Source organism: Schistosoma haematobium, chromosome 3, assembly GCF_000699445.3.
Source record: "Schistosoma haematobium chromosome 3, whole genome shotgun sequence".
NCBI lineage: Eukaryota > Metazoa > Platyhelminthes > Trematoda > Strigeidida > Schistosomatidae > Schistosoma > Schistosoma haematobium.
Window position 1 is genome coordinate 20,049,355 of NC_067198.1, and position 25,694 is coordinate 20,075,048.

Sequence of the window (25,694 nt, forward strand, 5' to 3'; positions counted from 1 at the left end):
TGGTACGATGTGGTTTGTTTGGTTAGTATATAAATAGAGTATGTCTGAAATAAAATGATTCATAACTCAGAGGCTGTGACTTGTGTTCTAGACTCAACTGGCTGGGCTAGACAGGGAAGCGGGACCAATCGGGACTCTGGGTCGTCCTTACGTGTTTTACGTGTCACAGAATCGATCGATATAAACGCTGCTTATCAAAACCTGCAGTCCACCCGTTACAACAACACTATTTATTTTTAGAATCTTAAGTTTCAAAAATCATCAAATTTTATTTTATAAAGCAAAAAAAACACAGAAAGAAATTGGTATTAATCGTGGTGAAAATGTCTTTAATTATGGTACATATTAATATTTCAGATTTTCGGTATGTTTTTGTAAATTGTTTATGTAACTTATTAAATCATTACAAATACCCCTAATTTTCTTGAACACATGACAGTGTATATGATGAAGTAATTTATGTAACAAAAAGATAACATATGATTTGATCATTTATAATAAATGAGAGAAAGGTGTAGTAAAGTTAAAATACAGATCTCAATTATGAATACTCATTTATTTAATGTGATTTTCTTTTAAGGGGTTGAAGTTATTCTAAACACATTCAACTTAAACTATTCAATATACAAAGATGATTACATTTATGCTATTTTTTAATTAGCAAACATACTTAGTGTATTATAGTGTGTATCTGATGGAATGTGCATTTCATATCCTATTTCTGGTTATAATTCATCTATTCCAAGAAAGTATTTTTTACTTTATTGACTGATCATAAGAATCAATAACTAAATACTGTATCTCTACTTCAATCTTTCATTTGATTTCATTTTTTCAATGTTGTGTTACATTAATTTATGTAGGATTACGATATATAGTGTTTATTTTACACACTCGTTTAAGAAAGAAAAATGTATTTCTACTTACATTATAGTGTAAGATTTTTGTTGTTGATAATTTCTACCTTTCTCTATCATTCGGTGATGTTTGTATTTTTAGTTTGAATTTAATTTTTCGGTGAAATGATATAAAATTAGGCATATTGTATCTTATATAGATATTAACAATTGAATATATTCTTGATTCACTCAGGCATCAATAATCTTCATTTCAACTAAATACAGTTTGTCTTAAATATTATCATGTCCTATAAAGGCATCCTTTTTTAATAGTAGTGTTTTCATTTTTTTTGTTTAAAACAGTTGGACTATAATTTACTGGGTGTTGTTTTACTTGTATTTTCCCGTTGTTATTTAGGACTGCAATTGATTAGTCTCTTGTTGGCATATTTGCATATTGTGCGGGTTGCCTCGATATAGCCTCATGTCACAAGCTTTTTAAGCAAAAATAGATAATGGCTAGCGGTGGGATCCAGGGCGCGCGTTTAGTTTTATTTTGGACTTGTCAGCTGGATGTGGCTGAATACTAAAGTTGATGTCTACCTGGGGATTCGAACTCAGCACCGTCTGCCCCAAATGCCATCGCGTTATCCACTTAGCAACTGAGACCTGATGGTTACCTGCTTGTGAAATGGAGTGAAGTTTTAAATTCACTAGGTGTTATTTACGCGCAGGATGCACATTTGCCAACGAGGGACTGATCAATTACAGTCCTAAATAACAGTGAGAAGATATAAGTAAAACAAAATTAGGTGAATTCAAAACTTCACTCCATTGCACAAGCAAGTGGCTATCAGGACTCAGTAGCTAAGTGGATAACGTGGTGGCATTTGAAGCAAGCGGTACTTTGTTCGAGTCCAGGAGTGAACATCAACCCTGGTATTCCGCTACATCCATCTGACGAGTCCCAAATAGGATGAGACGCGCGTATTGGATTCCACTGCTAGCCATTATTCATCTTCGCATAAAATAGTTGGACTGTAATGTTTTGGTGACTTTGCATACATTTCTATATAGAAATGAATATTTAAAATACAAAGATGAAAAAAACACAATTAAGTTGATCAAAATAATGTATAAACTATTTTTATGATATTTATTTACCAAAAGAATAGATTAATGACTGAACTATTTTCTAATGTCTACTTTAATCATAGCTTTGTCTTGATTTTCTATACAATGTTATTATAATATAGTTAGTGATTATGAATAAATAATGTGAAGAGAATATTTCTACATCAGAATGTTTTTTTGTTTGTATGTTTATTCATTATCTTTATGTATATCGATCGTATATTGTATCACAATGTATAACACAGAATCTCTTGAATTAGTTCTAATCACGAGAGATAATTTTACATTTACAATAATATGGATTTATAATTACTTGAAGATGATAGTGTGAAAATAATGTACTAATTATTCTTAACGTAGAGAGATTTTCTTAAACTTAGTCCTGTTTGTTTCTATTAGTACTTTATGTATTAAATTAAAGCATTAAATTTAACAGTTGGAATTTTACTTTACGCGATTTTCACTCATCAAAGACAGTAGAAGGTGGTTGGACAATATAGCAGATTGATTAAGGCTAGATTATATAGACCATTAGATGTCGGCTCAGTGGTCTAGAGATTAAATGCTCTTGTGTTCGATCTCTGTTGGAGTTATGGATAAGCACTAGCATGAAACAGTTGTCTAGTGCTTCCTGGTTTTGAGTGGTTGTCTATAGTGATGACATTTCTTAGTAAGAGGATCATTAGTCAAGTGTCTCACTTATATTATGTATGTACATTTAAGTGGTTAATTCTAGGGTTTATGTATAGGATAGAGATGAAATTAGATAGCTCAAATGAATTAATAAATATTCAGTGTTAACCGTGAAAACGCGACTACATTAAATTCTTTATTTTCCTTACGGTTTTCTATACTAATTCGTCTAAAAATAAGTTATTATATGTCAAACAGTGATGATCGTCTGATTTTCTATACTGCTGTAATCTGGTTATTAAGTTATGTTAAATAACTCGACAGTGGACTGAATTATCAGGGACGTTTCTGTATTTTTACAGTCACATCTCTATCATTCAATTAAATTGTCATGCATTAGTAATTTAAGTGGATTTTTTTAATCACAAACTGATATGAGATAAGGAAAGACAGGTAATCGAAACGTAGCTGAAAGCTGACAAACTGGTAGCGAATGAGAAAGAACGAGCTGTTTGATCTTTCCCAGTTTTAAATGGTTTTTTAATCTATGTTATTTCATCTTAAACATTGTCTTTATAATTAGAAGTTTTTCTACTAAGAAATGACCTTATTATTTGTACCTATATCAAAGATAGCTTCTCCCCAATTGATAGCAGCTCAGGGATCACTGAGAAGCTGAAAGCAGTATAAAACTGTTTCGACAGTTTGGCACATGTGATTCAAACTAGACTTGAATTCTACACCTTCAATTTTCATCAGAAACTGTCTTTTATTTATCCACTGCCGGTCCCAAGCCCGGGCAAAGAGGGGTTGGGCATGGGGTTAGCGACCCCATCTCGTAAAAAACTAGCTCGCTAATAAACCGCTAACCAGAAAAAAACACTTCAAACCATTTAAACTCTGCCCTGGGGGTTAGAAGGTCTTCACTGTGTCCGAATCCAAAAGAGTTCATATTCTTCAACTTCACTCAGTTTTAACAAAACACAACCATTACTCAATGACTACAGTGTGTCACAGTTTCACGTAATAATATTGGAATAGTCATTTCTTAAACTGTTCACTAATGAGCTCTGAATAATTATTCACTTCAATTGTTTGGACGGATTGTTATAGTTCATGAGCATAGACCGAATCGAATTTCTTATTACTTCAGTGATGTTTTAACTATTGTTGTATGGTTCCGTCAAAAGATATTTTGATTTCAGCAAATATGAATACCAGGAAAGTTTTATTTAGGGATTACTAGATAGTGTAAAGATTTCCTATATCCCAGTAGAAAAGTTTCTATGCTGTACACCAGATTCACTGAAATTAAGGCAACAGAACTGAATTCCATTAGGGGATACTTTTTATTTGCATCAATCTAATGATACATTTTTGTAGGGCACCTGTATTAGAAGTCAGGTAAGTCATTAATAACACTAACGGTCGACAGTTTATCAGTAAACATTCACATAAAATTAGTATGACGCTATCCATTCGACACCTAATGCTAGAAATGTTGTTTGGATGGTCAAATGTAGACAGAATATTATATGTCATAACCATCTGACACTTAGTATAATACCTAGTTTAGTTACGTTTGACCCACAAATACATCTATTTCGTTGATCAGTACAACCAATATGTTGAAAATGCCGTTATTTGAAAACTATTATTTGACATTTAGTGTGTGACCAATCTGCTCAGCATTATTTTTGTAACTGTGTATCTAGTCCTCCTCAGTTTCTTAGGCGTTTCTTAAATACTTATTGGATGTAGTAGAAAGAAACTCTGGTTACTCCAAAGATCATTCACACAGTTCACAGTTATATAATATACCCTTGTGGGCCAGGATAGTTTTACATTGGTTTTCAGGAGAACCAGACACCATCCGGACTTTCACGTGACGACCCAAACAGTACAGCTCAACTCCTTTTAACAGGCTTTAAAGCTACAATCTGAATAATACAGCTCAATCCTATGGCGCAACCACACAGGTACCAAGCACCCTGGTGGACCATTCGCACCATTCATATACACATTCACATCACATCTATAGTCATTCAGATCAATGATCGCGTGAATCAATTATGCACAACACGAACAGGCCAAAGTTGACCTAGTCCGCTTACACGACAAACTCATTAATGTTAGCAATGGCGACATGCCTTACAATGTCGCAATGACAACGGCCCTCGAGAACACTGAAAACAACCACCAGTATGAATGAAGTCGGTTAACCAGCAAACCAACTTTTTGCATGAACAGTCAGCAAAACTTTCCAAAGCAATGCCAAACCATCGACAATACCAATGGCGAACCTCCAGCCACATATGAGACCTTCAGCTCTACATAGCCATATAGCTTATACTGCATACAACATATATGTAGGGTAGTAAGCAAAATAGCGTTCGGGCTTAAATAACGCTTAAAACCCACTGTCTGGTGTCGGAATACTATAACTAGACCACCAAGATCATTTTTATCGCGTTTGCGAAATCTTCATTTTTCCGACTTTTCAGACCCTGAGTTAGGGGTAGTATCCTTTACTCCAAAGATGATCTTTGTTATCTATCAAATGAAAAGTGGGACGCTATTTCATTTTATGAAATGGTGGAAAATATTTGTTTCTGGGGATGTGGATTTTGGAGGCATTGCGTTATATAGGCCAGATAGTTTCATTGTGAAGCTTTTATTGCCTTTCTGGACAACATGATCATTTACTTTAATGAAAAGTGAGCTGTTAAAATTTCTCGTCCATGGATTAATTGCTTGTTAACCTGAAATTTAGTTTGTTGTTTGCGTGTTCGTTTTAATTGCTTTCTCTCATAGTTTGAACTCTGATCCCACAGCTCTTAATTCCTTTTACTGACTAGTAGATTTGGTCGCTTTCATTATGCTTATTGGGTTATTTTTAAACTGAGTATCAGGCTTCTAAAAATTCACTGGTTTTCTCTGTATTTCCGCTATTCAATATTTCAGTATCTTAGTCGAACTTATGTCCATAGTTATCCTCATGCATTGATATAAGCGAAGCTATGTTGTGATGTTCAATAGCTTACTCTTGTTCTCATAAAAGTAGATGTAAAAGGTGGCTACTCTTTCTTATGTATTGTTTCTTACAGTTACTACAATTTGTTTTGTAGATGATGTTTAGCTTGCCTTCGTTTGTCATTGTATCTTTTGGCTTGTTTAATACTGGTTGCAACGATTTGTCTGCTTATAAGCTACAGCTATTCCTAAAAGCTTTAACAATCTGTTTGTGGTCTCTGAGATACTCTCCATGTGGGATAAAATTATCTGTTTGGTGATTTTTGCTATTGAGTTTATAATTGATGGTAGATATGATTAACATTTCTTGATAAGATTTCGCACGTTTTCACCCTTTTCAGTATGCATTTATCGAATGTTTTTTTCATTCCATCATGTCATGGTGATTCTGCAATGCGTTTTCGCTTTTTTGGATAGTGCTTGTATAAAAACTACCATGGAATTGATTGGATTGTTGCTGTTGTAATTAAGTATTTGATTAAGTTTTGGTGATCAATATATCCAGAAATTGTGGTTTGTCGTCTATTTGTGTTTCTTATATGAATTTTATGTCATTGAAGATTATATTGATCAAAGTATCAATACTTTCGAGTGGGTGTTTTTTAATGATAATGAATCTGAATTTTCGGATTGATCATTCGTAAGAATGCAGTTTCCAGCCTCTACATAATTACTTTTGAGATTAATCCGGATGGGCTGAATGTTACCCCACCCCCTTTTATTTTTTTAATTTTTATTACGTCATTCCAACTCTTTCTGAATTTTATAATTACATCATTCATAACTGACCAATTTCAATTCATATCTCTCTTTATTAACATTAATCTATTTTCAGTTACTTCATTACATAATCGTCTAATATGTTTTAATTCCATGATTTCTAATCACTATCTTAATTTTCTGGAACTTTCCCTCCCAAACTCTATATATTCGAAACAAAATTTTATGACCTCACTAACTCTAACGAAATCTTTGCTACATTATGTTACATATATTCATCCTTCATCGCCCTCTGTTGTATAAATATGTCAATATCTATAATAACTTTGAATTTCAAATATTTTAGGTTGTAAGCAGCTGATGAGAACCTAACGAAATAAAATGAATTCATATTATTCTGCACTAACCTTTGTTCTTGCTCTATTTAATTTCATTCGCCACTGATATTATTTTGCCGATTGTCGAGTTTCCATAAATTTATTGTGTGTCGCATTATGTTATTCTGGCATGTATCGATTACAAAATTATTGACAAAGTAATCAATTATTGAGTAAAGGTTGATGAGAATCCGCATTCCTACAACATTTAATATACAATCGTTTAATTGGATTCTATTAACAGACTGTTAATAAAATGTAAACATCGAATATAACGCCTATTAATGATCTGTTATTTTAAGTTAAACATTTGCCTGAAACAAAACAATTTATAACTGATTTTTATTTCTTAGTTTCTAATCAAAAATAGGTTAACTCATGTGTCACCATGTAAATATTTATATATTCATACCTTGTGTAGGCAGTATGTTAAAATATGAACTCACTGTGAATAATGATGATGATGATGATACAAAAACGTATACAACAGTTGAGCATGAGTAAAGCATGAGTAGTTAAGTGATTTGATGAAACAAAAAAAATTAATGATTTTACTGACTTTTTATAAATCTATAGAAGATGGAGGAATTGTTTAATATGGTAAACAAATATGTGAATAATAGTGTATGTGCTTATATATATATATACACTAAATTAACCTATTTACTTATTTGTGAAGTTCTCGTAACAATTAATACTACTTTTAATTAATAATGTCTGTTTTTCAGGTTTATCTAACATTGTTAATTATATATTTTTAACTAAATAATCAATAAATTGTCAATATTTCTTGGAGGAGATAGATTTTACTACAAACTATCACCCGTTAATAATATCTGATTATACTTTTTTTAATGATAGGTATGTTTAAGAAGTTATGGATAAATTTAACTATTAAAAGTTATATTACTGAAATGTTTTATTTTGATAATTCTGTTAGAAAATTTGTATTTTATAAGGACCACTTTTTAAAAAAAATAATGTCTATTATCTTTTCTCTTCCAAATATTTTATAGATAGATATCTTTAAGTAAACTAGATATGAAATGTTTATTTCAGTGAATTTTAATTTAAAATGTAAAATAATAAGTATGGATCTGTGAGAATATCAGTCCATTGGTTTTGAGTACTGTTGGAAGTATGAAGGCGGCTATCACTTCCCGGTTGCCCACACCATAGATGGGTTCTTCTGGAGGTACCTGGAAAGAAAATTAGATTATAAGTGGTTTTAGTGACCTGAGAGCGTGACTGCAGTGCCCAAGGGACAACTGTTTGAGGTCGGTCACACACGACCTTTTTGTGGATAATTTTCGTGTTAGCTCCGTACTTGTTGAGACCTTACTGCCGGAGACGGATATCCGTGGGATAAGGCGAGGTGTGCATTTTTAGTATCAACTGTTTCTAAACTCAACCCTCCTTGTGGGAAGGCAGCATCGTTGTTATGCTGGTTGTCTGAAGTTAACACCTTACTGCCGTCACACCTCTGTTCAGTCAGCCCTCAGACCATGGGTTTGCTGCTTTTAGTCTTACCGCTCTTCAACCGACCTGTCTGGCATGGTAGGACCTTAAGGAACGACTGTCCCGGCCAGTATAGCTCGACTGACTCATCACGATAGGCAAGCGCGACCACCACGTCAAGGTAACAACAACGGTCGCAAATATATCTGTAATCAACAAAATTGCACTCTTTTAACTCCATGCAAAAATGAAAAAAATCAATAAACCCAGGAATCAATAGTACTACAGCTAAAAACAATCTTTGGCCAATGCAGTGTACAAACTAAAGAAATCTCCATATATGAATTCTTACTATTGACTTACTTTAAGGTGCTCTTGAGGTTCGGCTGAGAATTCGTGGTTGATGGAGTTCAGACATGTCAGGAGTGAGATAGTTGTCACTAATGGCGTTAGATAATTAACTTTCTATACGACAAATTGATTGAATTTGTACACCAACGGTTCTAATGTTTAGGCAGTGGGCATGAAGCATAGAGATCTTCAGTTCGATCGCTTATAGGATCGTTAGTGTTTACTACTGAGAATGTCCACATTAAGGCACTTAAACTGTCCAGTGCTTCCTGGTTTTCACTGGTATTTCAACTGAGATCAATTCGTGGAGAACACAACTTACAAACCAATAGTAACGTTTAATTATTAATTTGGCCATTATTACTTAAATGGATAGCAAAACAAAGTTATTATACCCAAGTAACAATAACAAACTATTTTTTTTAACTTGGGTGATTTTCGCTGGTTCATCAGTTGTTATTAGTTTATGAAAAAGGTTTCTAAATAATGTATCCCAACGTTATTTTTGCATTCAAAAGCAATGAGGCACTACAAGTATGAATAGTTCAGTGGTATTTAGATATATTTTAAGCATAATAAATTTCAGTAACTAATTAAGACATCTTTGGCAGATCTATGCTTAACTGACCATAGTTTATGGATGGTAAATAATGCAGAAACAAATAGAGAGATACACGTTTAAAAAATATTTGAATAAATCCATTGAACCATAGCCACTGAATTTTAACATTATCCTTTTTCTAGCCTTTTCCAAGACCAGTCATAACTATTAACTGTAGTATGTGAAATGACAGGTTGAGTATCACTTTCTGATTAAAAGGATGATCGAATCGATATTCCAACTATTTTGTTATTAACCTGGTGCTCTACAAGCCAAACTATAAAATCCAAATACCTAATTTGATCTCACTGTTATTTCATGTAATGAATTCTTTATAAAGTTTTATGTAAAAGAGTTTAAATCTTTATTGATTTTCATACTCGTTGAGCAAGTTAGTGATTATCTTTGAACTCGGTGATTAAAGCGTTATGTGTTAGAAGCAAAATGTACTGGATTGTAGTTTTGGTATGAGCATTACTAGGTTGCACGTACACTTAGCCAATGAGCCCCAAATAGAGGGAAGAGTGCATCCTAGATTCTACTACCAGCCACTATCCAACCGTGCTAGATCTAGGATTTTGTTAAGTAATTGATTCAACAATTCTTATTCATTTAATCATTAATATAAGATTTAATAAAAAGATTGTTTTGAAGGAACATTTGTTAGATGGGAGAGTGCTCACATTATCAACTTGAAGGAATACTACAAATAAGAATCAATCATTTGGATCTAATCAAAAACCCTCAACTAATAAGATTAACTAGTCAATGTAAAAATTAATCAACACAGTTGAATAATTTCTTAAACATGGTTGAAGTACTGTATGTAATAAAAATCTGTAACAAAAATTTGTTATAAATGTAAGAAATTCAAATTGAATAAAACACTGATGTGAATTCTTGAAAATACATAGATGTAATCACAATGCGCTGCTAATAAATCATTTCAAAACCACAATATTCTCTATGAATTTATATACAATGAACTGATTAGATAAAAGGATTAGTAAACAAGCCGTGATCATATTAGCCTAATCAACTTTAATTAAGTAAATATCTTTAGTTATATATTCAGAATAGTCGTTTATAGAATTACTTTTCTGTAACATTGACTGATTTTTTTCTTCTAAATGAGTAATATTAACAAGCAACTAACACATATTTCATTTTGACTTCATACAGTGTTATGTTATGAAAAATACGTAATGTTACATTACGATAATATTGAATTATCTGGTTACTTTTAGAGGTTAACCTATGTCAATAAGTTTTCTTCAATTACTTTGAAGTTTCTAATAAATAAGTGTATTTAACCAATGCAAGTGATAACATTAATACAATGTACAATTTAAATATCTTCAGATTTCAATATTACATTTAATTAATCAACATTAATTAGGTTTTACAAACTCAAACCCATGTGTCATTTGACAATTCAAATTTCGCACAATATATTAATTTGAACTGAAGGTATTCAATTAAGGAATAAAAATTAATGTTAATATACCTACAGTAGAGTTATTAGTGTATATCTAATGAATATTTTGAGATTTTCTGGTTGATATTCTTAGTTTAATTAAACAGCTCAAACTAATATCGATTGTAATGAGTCATAAAAATAAAGAAATGAAATTATGAAGAGAGAGAGAGAGAGAGTGGAGGTGAATGGAGTACATTGAAAATGAACAAAAACAATATAGGAATAGTATAATAATTGAAGGTACAGTTTATTTAAAAGTACAACTAGAAAGAATTTAATTAAGCGAGTTGATCTCATGTAAAGGAAAACTATTAGGTTCGTTTTTTGGCTTTTATTTTGAGCCACAACTTATAAGATCTCAAGCCACTGAGTTGCACTATTTCTAGGGCACCAACCAGGAAGTCATGATGAACCAACAGACGCCAGTCCTATAAAAAGTTCTTTTATATTACGGTTCCAATGTAATAAACTGATCGCTTGTCTACCTTATCTACCCAGTCTCATTGTAGGCATACAATGCATAATATGGAAGTCTCTGAAACGACATTCGTGAAACATATCTAAGCCTCTGAAGCTGGTGTATGAAGATGTCAGCGATTCTTCAGAAAAAAAACAGTGATCAAATACAGACATTTGTCAAGCACCAACTCATAGACTCCTGATTTCCGATCATGAATTTTCAAGGTTCATATTCATTTTTCATGTTTTCTTTCATTGGTTAGTGTATCGGTTAGTTGCTGTTACATTCGGTGTTCACTTTACCTAGATAACACAGTAATAACAGAGGCTGATTATGATCTAAACACTGTATTGGTAGCACATTTTAATCCCTGGCGTTGAGTTATACATGAACTCGAATTCTTGAAAAAGTAATGGGTTTCCTATAGTTCTTAGCTAAACTTTAAAAGCAAGTGGGAAACATGATATTAAGTCCTTTTGTAAAGTGCTTCCAAAAGTACAACAAGCTTTGAAACCTTAGAAGCAAGAATAATTTCTGAATGTAACCGAGCAACAAAATCTACAAATACTTAACCTCGAAAGTGTTATGCATGTATAAGAGTCAGAAAAATTTCCTTATGAAGTGATGTCAGCTAGAATAGCACATTACTGTAGTTTGGACTCCTGAAATACGCAACAGTGCATCGAATCGTGAACTAAGGACTCTCAAGCCTTGTGGTAAGCAGGACACAATCTACCCACCGAATTGAATATGTAATTCTTACTTGTTCTGTACGGAATCCGTTTTAATATATCTAGTTTGTTGTAACGAAACTTCTCACAGATTATTATTATTGTCATTACAACTGAGATGGAGGCTATGTTGTTTTTCTCTGACCTGTTTTCAAAATATTCAAAATGAATGAATATAAAATAATAGTCCAGAATGAGCAATGCATAATATATGACACGTTACGTCAGTCTTACATGATAAGCGTTTAATAACTTTGCAAAGCAATTAAAACTTGGACCTAACTAGTAGACATTCTGATTTTGGGTCCGTTAGAACAAAATTATCTTTTTTCATAAATAAAATTTATTTTGTTCATACACACCGACGTTTATGTATGTCACAAGTTGAAATCATGAGCCCATTGAAGCTAGACCACCATGGAAAACCTGGAAGCACTGGACGGCCGTTTCGTCCTAGTATGGGACTCCTCAGCAGTGCGCATCCACGAACCCTCCCCCAGCGGAATTCGAACCCAGGACCTACTGGCTTCGCGCGCGAGCGCTTAACCATTAGACCACTGAGCCGGTCGGCATCCAACGGTGTTAATGTCTAACTTCAACCAAGGACGAAACGGCCGTCCAGTGCTTCCAGGTTTTCCATGGTGGTCTAGCTTCAATTGGCTCATGATTTCAACTTGTGAAATTTCTAAAAATCTCCACAAAACCCATTCTGTTTATATATGTGTTGGTAATTTAGCCACTCATGTGTAAATCGCCCATTTTCTAGATGCGATATGGGCTTGTACACACTAGTACTATGTAGTTGATAATTTTTGTAGGGAAAACCAATGAAAACAATGCCGATGAATTACTTGATTAGTGAGTGTTATTTCATACAAAAAACGTCAACTGAATGTTATCTACTGATTGTGTTTTAAATATTCTATGATATAAAAGGATTGCCAGGGTGTTCTACTGAATTTCATTTATTTGTCTGACATAAATCTTATTGATCAAAATAGTTCAAAACTGAAATTATTGTAGCACACAAAAAATAATACTCAAAACAATCAGTTTGGGTAACCTTTTCATATGATTTAAAGTGCAACGTTAAGTGAACATTTGCAAAATATACCAATCCACCGAAATGTAACCGATATTAATTTGTATAGAGAAAGGTTTGAACTACGTTTTCATCGTCTATCACTTATGGATTACTATGTATTTTTCTTAGCACCATAAGAAGTGATGATAAAAACACTATTTGAGGAGAGGAGATCTGAACAGCAGATTTATTTATTAGCAGGAAAAGTGCCTCAATAACTCAGGTGGCACTTTAATCTCTAGAACTATTGAGTAGTATAGCTTGGTGAATACTATTTTTTTTAAAAAGAGCAAGAACAAAGGTTGGTGCAGAATAATATAAACGAAATAACATGAATTCATATTATTCTGCACCAACCTTTGTTCTTGTTCTTTTTAAAATAATAAAGGGAACTATGTGTATGAAAATACTATTTTTACAAACGGGTTGATGAGATGAGTAACCCTTTGATATACACCAACAACCGATCTTAGCTAAACAACCACTGAAAACTAAGAGGGACTGAATGGAGATCCATACCTGTAACCTTGACTTATGTGTTCAAAAAAAAATCCGTGATGCCTTTATCCCTTCGTTTGACACATATTACTAAATAAATAGTTTTGTTAATTTTTTCACATTCTGTTCTTGTTTGTCAACTCCCTGCTTTTATATTCTTCACTATCTTATTACGGAATTTTGGATGTTTTTAGTGGTGAGTTTTTTAAAGATCTGTTTATCCAAGTTTTGACGTACTTCCTATGTTGGACTATGGGTTAGAACTTTTATTATTTGTAGTATTCTTACCCCTACGAGTACACTTGTCCTCTTAATATGCAGTCGTACTTTCTAACTATTATTTGTAGTTATGCTACCTATTACATTGTGACAGTTGGCTCATAAATTGCTTTGATTGGTTTAATATTTTCATTTATCCATAGAAATATTCCTGTTTTATTAATGTAAAGGTTGAAGCAGATCTACTTAAAAAGTGAATTATTGTAAAATATGCGTGTCTTTTTCTTTCAGTTATGTTTATCTAATCAAATTTTATTATTTTAACCATTATTGTGGGAAGGGTTTGTGGAAGCTGTTCGATTTCATAGTTCACATAATGGACTAATCTTAACCGAGTAGTAACACCCTACGACAAGACAGCTGTCCAGTGTTTCCTGGTTTATAATGACTGGCTAAGATCAGATTATTATATAAGTTATACCATGATTTGATTAGTTGTTCATTCAAAAATTTGATACGTGAATTTTTCAACTGACTCTTCTATGATGTATCATGGTAACAAAAAGTTAAATGATTTTTCGCACTTTATATTAGAGATATGATTTTCTTTCTAAGATGTGAACACGAATAGATTACCTTTTTAGTTATTACATTATTCTACTTATTCTAACCAATCTCCAAGTCAATTATTTATTATGTACTCGGATAAATCATTTGTACAACAGTTATGTTAATTGGTAAAATTATTGGAGTGAGTTGGGTGGCTGAGTTGATAATTTCCTTACGGTATATATTCTCAAATCCTAGCTAAATAATTTTAAAATGATAATATTATTGCTAAATAACTATGTGCACGAGTATTGAAGAATTAATACTGTTGTTTGTGTGTAGAATATTCAATTGATTGATCACTGGGTGGTGATCACTTTCATATACGTCAGGTCCTTCTTAGTGCAGATCGAATCCTGTCGACCAAGTTGTAATGTGGCCACTAGTTTAGGTGACTCGACATTGCATGCACTATGTTGAGATAAGATGATGGTTGGAGGTAGTCAACAGGAAACACTGGACCTAGGTCTCATGCAACTTGGCACTCGTCAGCAAAGTGTACCTGTAACCTTGAGGGAACTGGTGCTCACTGATGTATTCGACCCCGTGCCACCGAGCGTCACAGTCAGAGACGTTACCACTGAGCTATCGGGGCCGTAACTGACCTCCTGTAGGCCTGAGATGTATTACAATATTCAGTCAAAATATTATGATTCAGTTATGTTGTTTAAAATAATAATAAAATAATCGTATTTTAGGATATACTCACCAGTAGAAATTTGTATTTCTGACTTTATGACCGAATATTAGCCACTTCTTCGAAGTAAATAAGTAAATAAACAAACGAAATAAATTGACATGAGTTTAAATGGTACAAAAGAAACAAAGTGGAATACATTTTAAGACAATCAAAATCACAATAGGTCTGAGTGTGTCAATGTCATATTACTTTTGGTCATGATGATTCTGTATGAGATATCACTGTGTTTATTTGTATTTATGTTGGTGGGTATGAAAAATGTATGATTTCCAAAATGCTGGAATGTAGTTAGAGTTTCAGTGTGCTTGTGTGTCGACTGTGTTGAAAATGAATGGAGTCAACTGTAATTGTTTGAATAAAACGTTCAAGTTAGATGGATAGTCAGACCTTCCTTTTTATTGAGAGCAGAGGGATTTAGCATTGTATGAAATACTTCGGTTAGTCACCTCTCTATATAGCTGAAAAAACCTTTCTGAAGTCGTTTCAACATTTTTAATATCAATTTGCCGATTATTGAAAATAGCATATACTGCTATTGCCGATTTAATTTGGAAATTGTCCAGCTCTATAAGATTTTTAGGTCTTTTTGTGTAAGTGAAGTGTTCCTCGGCACGAGTCGACCCTCCAATCGGCGCAACTTGAGCTGTTGATACCATATTATGTGAATGCAAATGGGATCGTATCTTTATTTCTAACTAGACCGTTTTACAGTGTTGAATGTTTTATCGAAGGCTTTAATCCTGTAAGATTTCAAAAACTGTTGTAATTCTGCTGTACCTTGGAGGTAAGGTATTACTACAGTACCAATCCAAGATCTTTCACTTAAGTTTTCATTCATAGATAAATAATTTTGTTTTAATATGTTTTTAATAATATTTATATCACAAAAGTATCATTATTATATTTTTATCAACTTTATACCTAATGCTCAATTTATTTGAAACCATCAATTCCAAATTTGGTATTGATACCGCCCATAAATTATATTGTGAAAATAACTACAGAATGCATGCCTGCTCACAGGCATGGTCAGGTTGCTGCATAAAGAATCGTAACATAAAAAGAACTTAGTATATTGTTTGAAAAGATGTGATTTAGAGATTGTTTTGATGGAACATTTGTAGGAATGACTATAATAATTATGTGAAGCAAGTAGTTGGGAAACAGTGTTTTCTTAGTTGGGCATCTGAGACGTAAGTTTTGGCAAAGCGATTCCAGTATTGTTATAAGTTACTTATAATCATCTGTAATTAGGGAGTAAAACGAAACGGAACAAAAATAGAGAACATAGAACAATAAGAAAAATTACTGTGACAGATCTGTCGTCATATATGCGCTTGCTGATTTAGATAGATTTTTATTTAAATTGATTAACTGCTCTATAAGTATCCCTACAATAAACAATCAGTGATACGATGAGGATATATTTAAAGTTAGCCAGGAAAAATAGAAGCGTGAAGAGAAGTCTAGTGAGTGCACTCAAGCATAACAGTCATCAAACACTGAATATCCTTGTCTTTTCGTTAGTGAAGTGAGATACAGTCATTGATGTAAGTATTTTTAAAGCGGAGGTAATTATCAATGTAGCACACAAAACAAATGAATAATCGAGGTTGGAAATCAAGAGAATAAATTAAGTGTTGAATGCAATGAAAGAGGACAATTCAAATTTTAGTCTATATATTTCCTAAATCGTAATGTTTCACCAATAATTTCAATGGAATATTGTAGGTCAAATGCAGGTTACAGGTTCGATGGTTTGGAATTTATACATTTACATTCGATAACGACACAGATTATTGATCAGTCAGTTATCCTTTCTCTACAAATATCTTAATTGACTGCTGAACAACATGAGGAGTTTGGCTACAACTTATGGGTTTAGTATGTTTGACTAAGTTAGGCCAATCGAAATCTAGTATCTCAACTTCAATTGTTCAGAGTGGATTTCAATACTATTTTGTGTGGCGAAAATTAGGCTGAACAGTCTGATCAGTGAATGCATTTGAGAGTTGTCTAGTAGTGTCAGTAGTGTCTTTCTACTTATAGTGTAAATTTAGTAGTATATTTTGCTAATGACACAAACTCTATTAATGTAGTTATTAAATAGTCACTTTTTGTTTTTTTATCTTACTTTATTTCGTTTTCTGATTGTTTTTTTCTAGATACAATAGTGTTTGTGAATTAGAAAGTGTAATATCACAGAATTATCCAGAATTATTAAGTCCGTTTAAAATCGTTCTAAATGATTTTCGAAATGAACTTTTACGAACTAAAAAAGAAAAAATCGATTTGGAAGAAACATACATAAAGTAAGTAATTCATATTAATTTGATTCTTAAATAAAAATGAATAATTATTAGTAATACTTTTATGTAATAAATAGTGTTTCATCGTTGACCTCTTGAATGAAGATTAGAATTCTATCATGAGATAGATTTTATTCTTCATCATTAACAAACAAAAGCTCGGACAGAATAATCTGGTAACCGAAAATATCTTACAATTTTACTGATGTCCAGATTACTGCATTATAAGATGTATAAGAAATCTATCCTACTTCCTACACACATCAGTTTCCGCTTTCATTATTTCTCTTCTGAAGTTTTTTTATTATTTTGACTACTTCGTAACATGGTATAGTGTCATTTGAGGTTATTTAGAAAATGAGAGGGTATAATGAGTTTGTATTCAACTGGATATCCATCTTGCCTGTGTATTATATCGATGACATACTTTTCAATTTCTCGAAAAATAACGAATGACAACAAACGTTATTCAATATTAATTGTTCTGTAATATTTATTAGAATGTATTCATTGTTCTGAACAATCTGGTAACCTTATCAAACAGTTTAGATGTGTATATCAACTTACATATATATTCACATCAATCTCTATCTAAGGTTTCGAAAACAAACATGCATAACGGAAGAAAACGAAATACTGATTGAATATTGTTTTATAATTCAATGGCTTAAAAATTATTTCCGTAAATAATGATGTAGGATATCATAAAATCAATTCAGTGATCATATGAATTATGATTGACTAGGAGCAGTGGACCAATACACCCTAGTTTTCAGTTATCAGTCTGCACTCTAAACAAGAAAATTTAAAAATCTCTACAAACCGCTTTGGTAATCTGATATCAGTTAAAGTATCACCGAAAACTAGTATCTTTTAGCTTACAATATTTCATAAGTTAGTATTGTTTTATGAATGAGCCTAACTTCAAATTGAATCAATTTGTTTATACGCTTAATGAGCATATAATTATTTATCTACATTTTAAAACAATCTAGAAAATCTTTTCCATGTGTTTTGGTTTTCTTTCATAATTGTCAAAATATTCAATGAGTCGTATGAGTATATTTTTTGTTGTGTGTTATGCAAACGTTTGTATGACATTTTCATATTTTGGCATGGATACATATAAATCACGATTACTATTTTTGTCAAATTACAAAGCATATTTATTGTTACTGTTTTCAAAAACTCAACCATAGTGATAATAATAACAATAATATTGATAATAGTAATGGACTGGATAATAAAGCCTACTTATTCACAAATACGTTTTGAAGGAGCTTTTTGAAAAATTTGTTTCTACAGAATTGCATTAAAATTTCTTTTTTGTTTCAAGAATTGTTTTATCATCAATAATATTGAATTAACTTGTGTATAATGTCAGTTTTCAATGACATATCACCAGACATTTTTATGATTAACACTTTATTAATAGTAAAGTTTCTGATTTTTTATTTGATTGTATGGTTAATGCCTAAAACATTCACGATAAGATTTGTATATGTGACATTGTGTGTGACATGGTGATGACAGCTATCATAAGGTTGTTTCACTAACGCTTTTTATTTCTTGAGGGATTAATGATTTAAATGAAAGTTAGTTTATTAGATAGCTCTGATAGAAATGATCATATCCCCTGTTGGCTAAGATATGATTTTTAATTTACCAATGTTATAGTTACAATTAAAAGTTATTGTTATAATCATAGATGTCATCCAGGCACTGTGTTACTTTCTTAGGATTCAGGGTAACTTACTACTTCCTCACACAAGGAAATTAACAGAATGCACGATTGAAACATGGCATAGAATTGTCCATAGTACAACTTTCAAAATGTTGTATAAAAACTATTCACCGGAAATCTCCACCAAAATCATCCACCTAAGCTACAAATCTTTTAAACTATCTCAACTTCTTATTGTTTACATGTTATATTTCTTTCTTCTCTCATATATTTTCATTTTTCACTTTATATATTTACTTTATCCTCAGTATTTCTTCGTATATAAATAAGTTAACAAGTATATGTGTAACCAAATTCTTCGAAATATTTAGCGAAAACAAGTCACACTTTTCGGATTAACTCCATCTTATCACTACACTATCAAAACAACATCTCATTATGAATTTGTGGAGATTTTTAAGTTTTATTAAGATCACAAACCAATCTAAGTTAGACAATCATAGTCGCCCAGCATATTCGAGTGATTGAAGTTAAACTTGTATGCATTGAGTTTGACTTGGTGGTCTAGAGATTAGAATTTCGCTCGCGACATGTGCTACTTAGTAGTTGGAATTAGTAAAACAATTTTTCCAAAGTTATCTCAAATGTTAAGCAAATCTACAAGTACTCTCAAAATCACTTTTTCAGTGGCATTCATTATCACAACTTACATTTTTCTCTAGCAATTCGAAATATTTTCATGTAGCTGCATTTGTAGGCGTGAAGGCTAAATCGATATTATGAATCTTAGTTATATTGCTCAGTTAACGATCTTCGATAATTGATTGTGATGATGTGACTGCTTGACGTAAGTAATCTCACGTTGAAGCACTACTATGTAACGATTTACTAGCCCAACCAACTCTTACCTTGTGATAGAGATATTATGTTTGTTTAAGGCTTTTAGAGAACTCATAGAACCAGTTAAACGTTTATTAATGGAATAGATTAACAGGTACTAATGTATATAAACTGGGACTACTCTACCGCATATACTGGAAATGTCTCATTGGATGATGCATTCGCATCATTCGTCCATCCATTTTACGAACTTCGGAAAACCGTTCATTGTTTAGCAATCAGTTTTCTAAGGCATGATTGTGTTCACCTTGAGGAATAATTGGACTGGAGTTCACTGACCCTATACATTTACCATAGAAACAAGCCTATACTCTGAGACTAACATTGCTGAGACTATAATTTATGGACGACATTCGAGCGATCCTGTAGTGATCTTAGAAAACTTTACCCATTTACCAGTGTCATAATAAGATCATTAATTATTGTGAGCAATCGTGATCAGGAGTTAGAGTTTTCATCATGAATTGACATAATCCGTAATGACAAAATACTATTTACTTATATGGATGAGTGAATTTCGGGCCGAAATTCGAGTATCTTCGTCTCGATTTTGAGTGGTTCGTCCATAAATTACAGACTTGCCCTAACACTAGTTTTATCATCACTAGTTGTTTTATTAACCAGTTACTTCATTGCTTGGAACAAAATATCAAGTAAATCTTTTAAATACATCAAACGACCCATATTTAGCAAGTAATACACCCCATATTTCAGAAAATGAAATAAATGAAATAATTACTGGTTTATATGAATATATATCCTATTTGTATGACTGTGGTAAACTTTCTTTGGAGGTCTTATGATGAAAACTTTGTCCATACATTTTTCATTATCAGAGGAATAATTAAAATTAGGTTGAAATTAAGCATTTCTTAAGATATAAACAGCTTATACATCTATGTATTCCCTTTGTTCTCATTATTTTTACAAATTATTTAATGAATAAAATAATTCTTGATGTTTTTATTACATTTTAAGGGTTATATATATGTACTCTGACGAAGTGGCTTACATTAAGTCACGAAACTCAAGAAATACAATTTTTCTACTTATTTGGATATAACGAAAATATATTTATTATTAACAATTATTGAACATTTAAAACATGACGGATAACATAAGCCTTACAGTATTAAGCACCAAATTGTAATTTGTCAAATGTTTAAACAAAGTAAACAGTAAACTTTAAACACTCGGTCACAATAACAAAATTTTAACTAGTCTACAGCAGTCGTGCTGATGAACTTAAAACCAAACTGATCAGTAAATAAGTGCAACATGGATGATGAAAGTCTTTAGAAGCTTAACATTGAAACAGGCTTGCTGTCGTTCGAATATTAAATGTGTCATTTATAATCCTACTGATTATTTTGGTGAATGAACGTTAAGTTTTGCTTCCTTTAATGTACAATGCATATTTAGTTTGAAAAACTCTATACTGATAGATAGTTTCAACTGGATTTTCATCTTTCTCAGTGAATCTAGTATATTGAACTGATTTGATGAAATTAATGAATAATTTAATAAAGAGAATAGATAACCTACTTAGATTTGTTTAGTTTATAATTATAATAATGTATTTAATGTTATAATAAAAATGAATAGAAATATTTCAGCTTTTCAATTATGGTCTAACATTGATCGGTTCATGATCTCAATTAAAATTCAATAATCTCCACAACTTTATACAGATCAGTAAATAAAGTAAAGTATTGAATAAATTTATTCATTTACTGAAATAAATCTGTAAGCATTTATACTGATGATGGATGACAAGGTGAAACTAAGCGAAGTTTCATTTATCCACCTATAAATCAGACTTTATTTTTTAGAGGTTTTAAAGAAAATGTAAAAATAACCTAAGCATAAGCAACTACATTTTACGTTTTGAAAAATCTTTATCCGCTTATTGGATAAAATCACGAAACTATTGTGCATATATATGTAATACAATAATCATTTTGTCGCTAAGACATTATTCAATATAAACTTGAAAAGCTTCAATGTTTTAGTGAAGATTAGATACTTAAAAAGTATCTATATCTTTATTAGTTCACTTTATTTATTTTCATGTTCTCAGTGATTAATTTGTCCCGAATGCCTTGTGAATAGAATTAAAACATCTGTTCTGTTTTTTTTCTTTTCTTCCCAATTTATATTACTTACTTAAACTGATGGTGGAGTTATTCTAAGTAACCGTTTAAAATTTGATTTTAGTTTTGTTGTCTTATTAATAAAAGTGAAAATCAATTTAGTTGTGAATTATTCTTTTCTTTAACATGAATTAGTTTATCTTTTTGGAGAAAAAAAAGAAACAAGGAACAGAAAAAACTATTGATGTTTGATTTTTAAAGTCAATGTCAATCATAAATGTTGTTAGTATATATGGTGTGTATTTTTTGAGAGGATTTGTTGAAACAGGTTGTAAAATTTGTACATATTTCTAATTTGAATACCCTGATCAATGTTAAATCTTAGTTGATCTGTTTTTTTAAGTTTTCAGTCTTAACTATACTGTGCAATTGTGCTCTAGTAATATTGTAATTGAACCATAGTGCATATATTACTTATATGTAAAATTGATATAGTGGTTTGTCATTTTATTGAATATTTTATCTAACTAATTTCTTACAAAATATTTATTTCGGTTTTTCGTTAGTATATCTTTTAAGAAGACCATTCAAGATTAGAATCCTTAAATTTGTAAGAATAGCAAGGAGTGTAATTTGTAGATTATAAATATAGACAAACATAATTATATATTTCTCATAGCTACTTCAAGATACCACATAACGTTATCATATATCAGAAAAAATGAATTTTAAACAGTAAGATATATTTCTGGATAAGTGTACGTCTATTAATGATAACGATACTTATATGCTTATCAATAAGTTGATCACTTGACACGAATACAACTTTCTAAGTATGGTTTAATGTTCTAATAAATTAAATGATACAGGCTGTACTATAAGTAGTATAGACCAAATTGATACGCTTTATTAAAAACATATTGCTTCATATGAACTTTTAACCGAATTTCAAAAAGTTTACTTGTCACTGATAACTGAATATTATAGAATTTAAAACATTATGTAATCGTGACAGTATAATAACTGCTCACTAATTTTAAAATAACAGTTTGTTATTCTACTGACATTAGTTTATAACAGGAGTAACCTTTATATTTATTACTCATTTTTAGTTTAATAAATGACAATGACAAATAGTTAATTGTCTTTTTGTTTCCTATCCAACTGACTATTTGTATCTTGTATATCTAATCTTCAATAGGAAAAATTTGATAAATTTATTCTATTAAACTGTCAAACATTTCCGAATTATATTATTAATTTTTAATATGTTACATTTATTACTCTTTATTGTAATTCCTGTCACGTTTTCTATACCTTTTCTGATCATAAAAAATATTTCAGGAGTTTACACTTATGTTCTGTTTTGAATATGAGCATATTGTTTATTCTTGTAATAAATCACTTTAAAAAAAATAGAAGTAATATCCTCCATATTAACGTTAATTATTCTGGCACCTCACGGTTGTTCATCTAGTTAGCATTGTCATTTGGGAAAAAGTAACTATTGTTTTTAAGTAATATGTTTAATACTTCTGTTAAATTTCTAGTATAGATCGGTAACGGTTTAATTTGATGAAAAAACATGATTCTTAAGCTTCATTCTCTTAAATAACTGGTTTATACATAATATTTCAATTTATCTGCCATGTGTGTATATATGCGTATGAATTTGTTCTTCTTGAATGTTAACCCAGATAAGAAGACCTAAAAATCGTTTTGGAAAGTATTTGTCAGTAATATATTACTGCGATGATGGGAAAGTGTACAGTTCATCTTAAATCTAAATCATAGTTATTATTTACTATAACTGAAGATATTTAAAATGTTCTTCATCAATGAATACCATCAAGGTCTATAATATTTTATGAACTTACTTAATTTGTTTCATATTAAAAGTAAAACTATATGGTCTTAGGCCACATAGCACAATGACGACCAAACTCTTATATGCTCTGATGGCAAGACATAATGAAAGTGCTTATCAAAGTGAATAGTTTAAATAAGCTTAGACCACGGACATAGACATCAGTGAAAAACGGGAAAAAGGGATTGTTCTTTAATCCTACTTATTGAGTACTACTGATATCATAAAGCGCTAAATCACGTATTGTCGAGGATTGTGATTGATTTCTTATTAGAGTGAATTTAATGTTTACTAGTGACTCAATTTGATTTAAATGTCTAGAATTTCTGATACAATATAATAATCTATGAAGATCTTGAATTAAAGCGTGAGGAAATGTGCTCGCGTTGACAGTTCCTTCATCTTTAAAATCAATTGTAACTGGAATTCGTTATTTACTGAATTCAAATATTATGGCTTAGTAAGATCTCCATCGTTTCAAGATGTGACCTTCATAGATTTATAAAGTGTGATTGTGTATTAGATTGATTTCGAGTGCTAGTGTAAATCATAACGAAGAACCGATTGTTTAGTTCTCTTGATTTTGAAACATTGTTAATATTTCTTTAGATTAATATCTTAATTCTCTAAAAAATTTGAAACACCATATTAGTCTTTCATTTATTAAATTTATTATTTTATTCTCAACCAAAAACAAAATGTTTACATACTTTTTTATTATTATTATTGTTTATTTTTCTATGTGATCATGACAGAGAGAAGGAAAAACGTAAAAGTGATTTATCTAGATTAGAAGGTGAACTTGAATTACAGATTAAATCAATAGAGGAACGCGCCAAATCGGAAGTAAGCTTCTTATTATACAATCACTTACTAGTGCTCGTTAGTTTTCATGTTTGTACGCTTCAAACTAATATTTTCAATTATTTATTGTAAGAAATACATAGAAAATGAATGAAAAAAACTTTATAAAAAAATCCTATTTGAATTATCATTATTATTGCTCATACTACGATTCGAAAAACAATTATATTAGAAAAACAATTTATTACTAGTACAGGGGTTGTGGAGATTATTAAGTTTTGATTGAGATCATGAACCGATTGATGTTAGACCACCACAATTGAAAACCTGGAAGCACTGGACGGCCGTTTCGTCCTATTGTGGGACTCGCGAGCGGGATGCGCACTGCTGAGGAGTCCAACAATAGGACGAAACGGCCCTCCAGTGCTTCCAGGTTTTCAATTGTGGTGGTCTAACATCAATCGGTTCATGATCTCAATCAAAAACAATTTATTCTTGGATAGTGAGATGTGATTAGATTTAAGTTAGAAATTTGCTATTCTGTGATAGCTTAGTAATCTCTTCATGTAGATGAACAGATTCCTGATATCAACCACAATATTCAGTAGAAATCTTTTTACAAAAGTTTAAATCAGTGGACAATAATAACACCAGATATTGTGTTAACTACTAGTAAGTAGTCAAGATAGAAGTACAAAAGTAAATCACGTTGAATCTCCGTGATTTAATATACGTGAAATGACAACTTATAGACATTATGGCGGATTTCCTACAATCAATATATAGATATAACAACAATAAAAAAACAATTCGAATAAATACCAATGTGATGTTTATTGAAATCTATGACATTTTTCAACGATACGTTGATAATCAATGTAATAGCTGTTGCAAAATTCTTGAAAGTTATCTGATGTTTCTATTACAGTTTGTCAGTTCAATTTTCAAGTGAGCATAGGATACTCCAATTTATTTCATTATCTTTCTGAAAGTGGATCAGTCTTCTATTGGCTTTCTACTTATATTTATTCCATGATAAATATTGCTTGGTAGTGGAAAGATAATTTCCAAACAATTTATTCTATATATATATCATTGTTTTAAATAGAT

The 25,694-nt window shown here is 31.3% G+C and overlaps 1 protein-coding gene across 2 annotated transcripts in view; it reads left to right on the forward strand.

The window, feature by feature from the left end:
- The window catches only part of MS3_00010600 (uncharacterized protein), a gene marked incomplete at its 3' end in the record, with an annotated part of 67,377 nt that overhangs the window by 4,152 nt on the left and 37,531 nt on the right, over window positions 1-25,694 (forward strand). For both annotated transcript variants that reach the window (XM_051218987.1, XM_051218986.1), the window contains exons 3-4: window positions 17,093-17,239; window positions 24,536-24,626. In XM_051218987.1, coding sequence (XP_051069203.1) covers window positions 17,093-17,239; window positions 24,536-24,626 — 238 coding nt within the window. The remainder of the gene's footprint in view (window positions 1-17,092; window positions 17,240-24,535; window positions 24,627-25,694) is intronic.